The sequence below is a fragment of the Helicoverpa zea genome, chromosome 15, assembly GCF_022581195.2.
Source record: "Helicoverpa zea isolate HzStark_Cry1AcR chromosome 15, ilHelZeax1.1, whole genome shotgun sequence".
In the NCBI taxonomy this organism is placed as follows: Eukaryota; Metazoa; Arthropoda; class Insecta; order Lepidoptera; family Noctuidae; genus Helicoverpa; species Helicoverpa zea.
The window spans coordinates 8,715,838-8,726,184 of record NC_061466.1 but is presented as its reverse complement, the minus strand read 5'-3'; the positions used below and the strand labels follow the sequence as shown (position 1 = coordinate 8,726,184).

General features: G+C 40.4%; 1 protein-coding gene across 1 annotated transcript; it reads left to right on the top strand.

Annotated features, from left to right (window-relative positions):
• The first annotated feature begins 7,399 nt into the window (after positions 1–7,399).
• LOC124637011 (zinc finger protein basonuclin-2-like) lies at positions 7,400–10,007 on the top strand. Its single transcript, XM_047173320.1, has one exon. The coding sequence runs from the start codon at positions 7,492–7,494 to the stop codon at positions 9,607–9,609; it is 2,118 nt and encodes a 705-aa protein (XP_047029276.1). The 5' UTR covers positions 7,400–7,491; the 3' UTR covers positions 9,610–10,007.
• The last annotated feature ends 340 nt before the right edge of the window (positions 10,008–10,347 follow it).

The following is a 10,347-nucleotide window of genomic DNA, read 5'->3' as shown; positions in this document are numbered from 1 at the left end:
GCATAGTCCAATATTGCTACCATTGCATTCAATTACATCATCAAAGAGCTACCAAACCCAGCCCCAAGTGGAACACAACAACAACGCGACGAAACCCGCGATGTATCATTGCTTTTACTTGTAGCATCCGCAGGGGCGTTACACGGCTCGACTCCCGCGCCGCGCCGCGCACCGAATTACTTAATAAATTATTGTCCACACAACTTAACTACAACCTTAACACCTAGACTTAAAGTCGAATTTATGCATGTATTTTTTCCACATTTCAAGTAACCTGGGCGGATTGTCCTGTCATTAAATTTGGAGGTCTGATGGCAAAGGATGCGATTTCGTTTGGCACCGTTTTACTACCGATAATTTCATAATAACTGCAGATATACTTGGGTGATATATTATTTCCTTTGATAGCGGATTTTGTCAGGGCTTTGTTTACGCGGATTTTGTGAATGACGACTAAATGTAATTAGTTGCTGCTTGTAATTGGGTTTGCCGTTGAAAATTTAATTGTGATATCCGAGTTTTGAGACTTGTTCTCAAGTGCTTGTAATGCATGTAAATGAAGACATTATACTGCTAATTTTGCTTCAATATTCATTAGTTTATTCTTGTTTTTTTTGCTCTGGTAGCTATTATTACTTGAGTAAGAATCGTAAATATTGTGTCATATATTTCTCAGATCTTTCTTATCTTTGTCAAATGTCACATGTACACGACTTTTCCATGTCTTACATGTTTGTAAGTTTTCCAACCTATCTCTCAGTGTCCTTAGCTTAGGTGTCTGAAATTGAACAACCGCTATGACAAACTGAAAGTTTTGAGACCCTCGTTTGGCAGATTGACATTAAGTAGGCTGACAATGACCGCTTTCACGTAGAATCTAATGTACCGGTTTACATAAAATTTGGTACACAGATCTGAGAAAGGACATAGGCTACATTTTCACCGGCAGCGGGAAGTAGATTCCTCGTAATTCCTTTGCATCCCAAGAACCATTGGTTTTGGTAGACATTAGTTGATTAACATGACGTTAAACCAGCAAAACTAGGTACCAATAACATGCACCAATAGTCTGATTACTCATATTCTTTGTTCAAAACATCCGAGTCAAGGATATATCCTCGCGTGAACGCGAAACACGATAACAACGGTCTGATTGTCATCTGGCGCATCTGTAGGTATTTCGGCGGCGGCCATCTTGAAATTGTTACCGCTTTACTGAATTATGTTATTCTGTTAGCATAATGCGTGTTTTTAATTGTCTCTCGTGTCTTGAGATGTTGTTAATTAATGTTTTTTTTTGTGTGGTAAGGTTAAGAATAAATGGCTTAATGGATTCATGCATATGCAGCAGTATGTGTACTTGATGTGGTAGTTGCTTAAATGGTAAAGCCGTTTTTAGACACGTTGGAGGAAATAAATAAATATATAATTGTGGTTAGTTTTCTCTGCAAGAACTGTAATCAATGTCTTAGCTATAAATGTGTCTAACCGTAGACAGAAGGGTGGAAATTGTCAAGCTTAAAAAATGGCATTGTAAAAATGTGTCCAAACAAAGCGAAAGAATTTATTGAATTAGCGATCAATTTTTGCTAGAAATAATCAATAGAAAGGAATAAAATTGTACCTAACGTTAATTACCCCCAACAAACACACGTCAAAGTTAATTACTAAAAATTACACCCAAAACTATACTAATTACAGTTTAGGCGGAAATGTCAAATTTTTCACGCAGTTCCAACGTTTATTGAAAATCTTCGATTTCCACAAGAAGAATATACAATGTTCAAGGGAAATATCGATTTAATGACAATGCACACGAAATGTTAAATACAGTATCTTGAGTAGTATTGTTTGTGACCTTGCTACGCAAAAATGGCTCAACCGATTTGAATGATAAACCGATGATGAAATTTGGCATAGGTATAGACCTGGCCATAAATATGGACTACATTTTATATGGGTACTAGGAGCATTTTCCGAAGGTATGCGTGTGAAATTGCTATTTAAAATTGATGTGCCGCTGTGTGGAAAATTAGGACACCATTGCTCAGAAGACCTGTTCTAGCTGCACGAACAAAGTCGCGGACAAAAGCCAGTGCATTATAAAGATGAAGTAAACAACGCAGATATATAATATAATGATTTCCGATGGCCGTTTGTTCGGGCGGATGTTTGGCATCACGCGATCGGTGCTCACTGGCCGTGCTTAACGAAAGTGTTACGTATCAGTACTTACGTTACGTGCTGCGAAGACACTTCCATGCTGAAAGGAAATTTATATCTGTGGGATGTGGTGTCGAGGTATATGATGGGTAGTAAAGGGTTTCTATAGCTGTTGAAAGTTGTCTTGTATGAGAAGTTGACACCAAGAATGAACCTGCTAAGGGAGAAGAAGAAAAAACACATTTTAATGCTTCTTATTGGGACTGACTTTGAATTGCAGTAGCTAAATACTAATATTATCTATTTGAATTTCTTCGTTGTAGGATTGCTTGTGTGAAGATTTTGTGACTCTCTTTGGGGATCTACTTTGACATACGACAAATTAGTTCGAGGTCCCTCTTATGTCACCAAAAATCGTTTTTCAAAGATAATATTATTTAGAGTATTGACACATCCACAAGAGATCAAATAAACAACTAAAATGACTCAAATAAACAACTGAAGACGTCAATCAAAATACCCAAACATAATTACCGCATTAAAATGCTACCCCACTTTATTTTCACGCAATTGTAATCCCAACCTTCAATATTCTTCATGACATACCGAATAATTGAGATTCCGATATACTCGACTTAAGCTTGTGCGTCACAGGCCACAAAAAAGTATACAAAACTATACAAAATCAAGGCACGTGTCTATAATTTTGTTTGCCAGTACAGGGCGATACTTTGTACAGTGTCGTGTGCAAGTGTAGCCAGAAATATTTTTAATCCAAACAAAATACGGCGCTCTTCAAAATAAATATGTCGGTCGGATCGAGTTAGGAAGGGTGTACATTATTTTGGGCGGTAGTGTATTGGGGAGAAGTGGTGTTGAACACTAAGGTTCGTATAATAATTTGCTAAATATCACTAAAAACTACGTCGTAATGTGGATTAATCCCTTGCATATTATAACTATTTAAAATTAAAAAATATTACCGAATTTAAAAAATAGCATTTTAGTAACACGAAAAGAAACTAGCACATGTCTTAAAAATTAAATACTGTCGAAAAACGATCTAAAGATTGCTTTAGTTCAAAAAAATCATAACAGATGTCGCCACTTACACGATGCTACGCCGTAGTGAAGTATTACAATAAAAAGATTCACTTTTATTTTCGGTGTTCGACGTAAATATTAATTAAGTAAAACCTTGTATATTAATTGTGACGGTCGCTTAACATTCTAATTACCGCTTATCGTATTACTGAAGAATTATTTTCATATCTACCCACTCATCCGTACTTTTAATTGGTTTATTTATGAATCTTGAAGACAAAGTTAGCTTGCAAAGGTACGTACTTTGCGAAGGTTAATGAAACTGGGCTAAGCTAATTAACTTAGTACTCGTACTTGAGCAACTTGTTCAATCCGGATTGATATATGAAGTCGGCTGTTCAGTAGAGTTGTGCGAACATAATAAAACTAGGTCTAATATCGGTTATATATTAAGCTTGTTGGTAATGAAAACGAAGTTCTAGTTAGAAAATCCGCGACATTCGACATTTCTAGTACATATTGTACTGCAGAGGAATTCTGCTTAGAATAATACTAAGATATTAGATTTAATATTTGATAGTCTTGTGTTTAATTCTAATACACAGAAACAGAAACCAGAAACAAAAAAAAAACATACTTTAAGCTCTCCAATAACGTTAGGCTGTTAAAACACTACTAGAAGAGATATAGGTAAAAAAAATCACACCATTTTTTCAGCTACCTAAAACCTAGTGTGTACACTCCCTAATCCGATATAAAAATCAACGTTGACCAGAGGCGGATCACTTAGGACAAAAAGAGATCTTGTTTATATTACGTACCGCGAAACTGAGAGTATAATATGGGTGACTGTATTCCGGTACAAGTGCTGAGCTTACAGCGGGGTGGGAAAGTAAACATCCGAATAACTGAATGTAGTAGGTATGGTATGAGTTACTCTCTATTCCATTTTTTTTTAATTTACTTTAGCTATTAAAGTGCTGTTGTTATAAACCATACAGGGCACACAGCAACGGGGTGAGGTAAGAAGCAGTATATGTGTCGTGTTATGACAGTATTTCTTGAAAACGTTTCTTAAAATTATCTTGATAGTAACACAGGAGTTTTAAAAGAATTCTATTAAATAGGTAGTTAATACCAACAAGTCTTAGTGGTGTCTGACATCAGTCTAACTAGTGTCGGATAGTCATTTCATTTGTACCAATTGGCCAGTTAGATCTAATAAGAGTTACAATAAAATGATTTCTGATCATAAATTGATCATACATAGATTATTTTATTAGTTTAAAAGCAACTTTAATATCAAACCGGAGACAAACAGCAAACTTCGAACTTTTAAGACCCCTCAGTTTGCGTCGAGGGTTACAAAAGAAGATTATTGTCGCAAAGTGTTTATAACTTGTACCACACAACAAAAGAGCGTTATTTACGCGTGAAGCGTCGAACGATAGTCGATTGTAACTGTTTCCGAGATAGAAAATAATCAGGCGCGTTATACGACAAATAACAGATGAAGACATATATTCGACTGTTATCTCCCGTGAATGAGGCATATTGGACCGATTCCGGCTTCCAATTGGAAGTCTGTTTACTTAAAGTTTGTTGGAATGTCTGAATTTGAATGGTTGGACATTTGGGTGGAATTTGGATCAAGGCGGTATGGAAAAATTATGTTTTGATTTTGAAGATTCTTTTTTATATTCAAGTTTGACAAAAAATCAACTGAGCTGATTCATCGTGGTTATCTGCCAAGCTTTTATGGTTCTTTTCCCATGATTCACTCATTTATCCGTCATGGTGTAACTAAATATGTATTTTCGTTAAATCAATTACCAAGTCGCTCAGAACCACAGCGACCGTGAAGAAAATCTAAGTGTCTCCTACAATACTAATGTATAAGTCTATAATATAACAATTTATACTTATACACAGTTAAGTACCTCTAAAAATAAATCACACAACCTGTTTGATGGTCAATCAAAGCAAAAAAAAAAAACGTTTGATTAGTTCAAAACCGCAAGAAACTTCAAACACTTAGATAATAAAGCAAAATCCGTTATTTTATTACAACCATACTTGATTCTTTAGCACTATTCAAAACGTTTTCAAATATAGAACGATGATTTATTGACATGTGCGCAAGAGTCGAAGATTTTCATTGATGTTGGTTTAGTTCGTTTGTTAGAACATAGATGGCGTTACTTGTAGTATTTGTGGGTATGGTTACAGTATTCTGTTTATTGTGGTAAAGTGGCGGTTAAATGTGTCTTACTATTTTATTTATTCATCTATTACAAAATAAGAAATAAATAAAGTAAAAAAATGTGTTTGTTCTGTGTTAATTTGTGATTAATGCAGAAGAAACACATAAGTATATTTAGGTACACTATCTATGTAAAAGATATCATTAAACCTACCTTCTAAAAATAAAAATACAATATTTACTAAATTTAGAGATCCTTATTTTTTTCAGTCTCTTAGTTAATACCTACCAATGCCTACCAATTATTTCTGAAAACTTCCATAAAACATAATTTGAAATAATAACTCTTGGCTATTTCCGTTACACTAATTCGAAAAAGATGAAGGAAAACATCTTGAGGAAACCTGGACTATATAGTCTGAAATCACCAACCCGCATTGAGCAAGCGTGGTGATTAATGCTCAATCCTTCTCCATGTGAGAGGAGGCCTGTGCCCAGCAGTGGGACGATAAAAAGGCTGTAACAGTAACAGAATTCGCGGATACAAATTAATGTCAAGTCAACAACCTATAACCGCCGCCTAACGAGTAATTAAAAACATTAAGTAACTGGAAGGTAATTAGACGCATAACAATTTAAGTTAATACGAAAGAACGTGTAGAATTATCAAAACCTTACTACGTAGGTTATCAAAATTCGTAACAAAATAGAAAAAATAGTCATAGGTCATTTTGAATGTAAAAAAATATAGGTAAAGTATGCATAATTTTTTAACTGACTTCTCAAAATGACGGAGGTTTTCAATTCATCACGTATATTTTTTTATGTTTATGATTTACTAGCTTCCGCCAGCGGCTTCGCCCGCGTGGTGTGTTGATAAAAAGTAGCCTATGTGTTAATCCAGGGTATCACCTATGTACATACCAAATTTCAATCAAATCGGTCCAGCCGTTTTTGCGTGATTGAATAACAAACATACATCCATACATTCTCACAAACTTTCACATTTATAATATAAGTAGGATATAAGTAGGATTTTAGTAGACAGTGTTATCGTAATATTCGGGTTAATATTCGGGTTTTAAGGTCTCATGTTTTTTTTTGTTATAAGTTAAGAAATCAATTTTTGAATCTCATTTTACTTTTACTGATTCTATATTTGGAATATTACTGTTTTCTCTGCAACCTTAGAATTTCCCGAATTTCTCGGTTGGATAAATATCAGACTTCGATCTAGCAGTTCTAAGAATAGATTACCGAATTAGGTAGATAGTTAGATACGCATGTTTTCTTAATTCAGTAAGTTGGTCTAGTCTAATCGCAAGGGAGATTTCTCAGTACTTAGTTATCTACATATCTTAGGGAAACCGCCGAGTTAGGTTGTTTTAAGAAAAAGCCCGAAGTCTCGATTTATGTACAGTACCGTCAGCAGAAAATAGCTGACTAGGTAAATGATGAATTAAATATTCTGTTAACAATTCTGGTTTCCTAACTCCTTGCCCATACTTGGGTACAGGCGTATTGCGTCTGTCTACACATAGGGTATCTAAACGTTTAAGATATGGATACGTGCAGGTAAGAAACTTATCTTGGGGCTTTTAAGGCGACATGTAAATTGTTTCTCATTCTTTAGGAAGTTAATCTAAATGTATGGTGGGTAAATTAAGTGAATTCTAAGATTCGTTTGTGGTTGGTTGACTAGGAGTGTGGTCGACATCTCTATAATTAGTCACGGAACCGAGTTTGTATGCAATGGCTGGGTATGTGCAACCGCGTATGTGCCGCGTTACGTAACGGCATGCGATGCTTTAGTTCGCCAGTGTTTACAGTGGCGGAGTGCGCGAGTGTCGCGTGTCCCCACCGTGCATCGATCCGCTCCGCCCAGCGCTCGCTCCTCCCACCTGCGGCCGCGGCCCCCGCTCCCCGCGCCCGCCGCCGCGCCCCCTCACACCCCCGCACCGCTGGCCTTTGTCGCTTGCCGCCCGCGCTCGGTCACCTGTGTCGCACGTCCTCAGTCGCAAAGCGGCCGCGACGCGCGCCACCCGCTTCGCACTACGCGCGCATATTATGACAGTGACGTGATGGAACCCAAAGAGTACGGTGCGGTTCCCGGCTTGCCGGCCGGTCTGGACTATTTTATGATGCCTCGAGTGACTCAACCTGCACCGCAGTTCGACTTCCGCAAGCTCGGCGCCAGCTTCAGCGGCCGAGATGACGACAAGAGCGACGAGCGACGGTCACCCGAGTACCCGGCGGACAGGCGCGACCCGCCGCCGGCCCCGTGGCCCCTCGGCCTCGGTGTCCAGTTCGTCAACCCCGCTACTGGCAAGAAAAGAGTTCAGTGCAACGTCTGCCTTAAGACTTTCTGCGATAAAGGCGCGCTAAAAATTCATTTTTCGGCGGTGCACCTGCGAGAGATGCACAAGTGTACAGTGGAAGGATGCACCATGATGTTCAGTTCGCGGCGTTCGAGAAACCGGCACAGTGCTAACCCGAATCCGAAGTTACATTCGCCGCACGTGAGACGCAAGATATCGGCACACGACGGTCGGTCCGCTCAGCCGTTCCCGCTGCTACCGGCTCTGGCGCGGCTGCCGATACCTCCCCCCGGGCTGCTGCCGCCTGAGCTCGCTGCCCGTCTGCCGCCTCCGCTCACCGGGCCTCCAGGACCCACTTCACTACCTCCACGAGTGCCCCTCGACGACCTCCGCAACTTCAGTGAAATTGAAAAAATGTACAGAAAACTTCCACATTCAGATGAACATCACCGTAGTGCACTAAATCTTGCCAAACCTCATGTTATTCACGAAGAAGAGTCTAATAATTATAGTGAAATTCATGATGATGCCTCCGATGATGATCATAAAGATAGAGTATCGGAGGAGGAACGGACTGCATCTCCGATTGTGGAAAGATTAAACTACGATGATGAACCCGAAGATTTGAGTGTGAATAAAAACAAAGACGATACCAAACCCGTTGTTGTGAAATCTGATAGTGTAAACAGTCGCGCTGACCCCACCGCCTCGGACGATAAGACGTCGTCTCACGTTCCTAACAAACGTAAGAGGAAGAGCGGCAATCCCACCCGGTGTTCACAAAGCAATGAATACAATGTTTCCGATGAAGAATATAATGCAGATTTATTTAGAAACTTGTCAACACCCAGTTCGAGTCGTGCTGAGGAGGAACCTTTGTCGCTCAAGAAACAAAAGCCAGAAAATACAGAGCCATTTCAGAACAGTGAGGAAGCTACTGTGGACTCGGAATCGGTGACGCGTGTTAAGGCCGAGAGTGAATCGGATGATGAGTCGAGTGCCCCCAGCGTCGTCCGAGAAGGACTGAGATTACGTTCCGATCTGTATACCCCGAGCGACAGCGGGAGTGACTTGCATACTTTGGAAGAGCGCTTAGCGAGGGCGCGCTCCCCGTCAGCCAGCAGCGATAGAACAGATGACAGGTCAGATATCAACGACTTAGAAATACCCATAGACGACGAGAACCCCGACCGATGTACCGCTTGCGGTAAGATATTTCAGAACCACTTCACGCTGCGCATGCATTACAGAAACGATCATTTGAAATTACTTCACCCATGCGAGGTGAACGGTTGTGACGCCGCCTTTCCATCTCGGCGGAGTCGAGACAGACACAGCTCGAACGTTGACCTGCATCGGCGGCTGTTGTCCACCGGCTCGCCAGACGGGCGGGAACAGAAGCCGGCATTTGAAGTCAATGCAGAACTCTTAAATAAATTATATGCAGACATAAAAGGGCTCGCATCAACACTAGAGAGCCTGCGATACGGCGGTAACGAAGAGGCGTCTCAGCTTCCCAGTTACGTGACTGAAACGATGAAGTTCTATAGTCGGAATTTGAGCGCGTTGCAAGCGGGGCTGTTTCCGCAGTTCAATGAGCGGGGGTTTTTTCCGTCCCCTTTTCTGATGGGTAACGGGGTGCCGCAGGCAGGAGGTCCGTACGGCGCTCCGGCGGGCGCGCAGTCGGCGCGGGAGTCGCTGTCGCCGCTGTCGGCGTCCTCGCCGCCGGTGCTGTCGCCGGGCCGGCTGGACGCGGCGCACGCGCGCCCGCGGGACGACGCGAACCTGCTTTTTCGCGAGACCTCGGAGTCGTTCAAGAAGATGACGTCGCTGTGCGAGCGCCAGGAGCAGTTGTACCAGCACCACGTGCCGGTGTCATGACGCGCCCGCCTGCCGCGCTCGCCCTGGTGATACCTCACGTCTTAAAGCGACACAGACTCTCTATATTTAATTGTTAATAATTTTAATTGTGTTAATTCTATTTCGTATTTCGTTTTTGTATTTTCTTGTGATATTTAGACAAATATATCGTAATTATCGATCCCACGAACTGTAAGTTAATAGGGATAGCAGCTTTGGTGTTGAGTTGGCGTTTGTGAAGCGAAGTGCAATACGGACTCGAATATTATAAATATTAATGGACTCGGCGTACGACATGATATCGTGTAGAGTATTCGTAATTGATGTTGAAAGTAAACGTTATATGATCAGCTTCATTTATTGTTCTGCCGCAATAAACTCATTGAGGAAAAAATATACGATTGTTTTTATTTGTGTGGCGAGTGCCGAATTATTGACGAAGTGATCTGGTTACGCTCGGCAATAGCGTCGGTTGTGGGGAGCTACTCGACTGGAAACATAATGAGCATCTGCCTACACACCGGTTTTTGTACCCTTTTCACGATAACAATGCTCGGCTTTAAGTAAAAGTTGCCTTTGAGCTTGATTGGATAATTGACTAGCCGGAGCTTTTACTGATTCTTAAGCTTTAACTTCAATACATTTTAATTTAAAAATCCGTTGATTCGAATACAATTGGTAGAGTTAGTTTTCAATTTCTGGTTTAGAATAAATTATCAAACTAGTTTGAATAGTGGCGTACATCTTAATTTACAGTAG

Bases quoted from the DNA above. Each gene is read 5' to 3' on its own strand.
- LOC124637011 (XM_047173320.1), top strand. From the start codon at position 7,492: ATGGAACCCAAAGAGTACGGTGCGGTTCCCGGCTTGCCGGCCGGTCTG.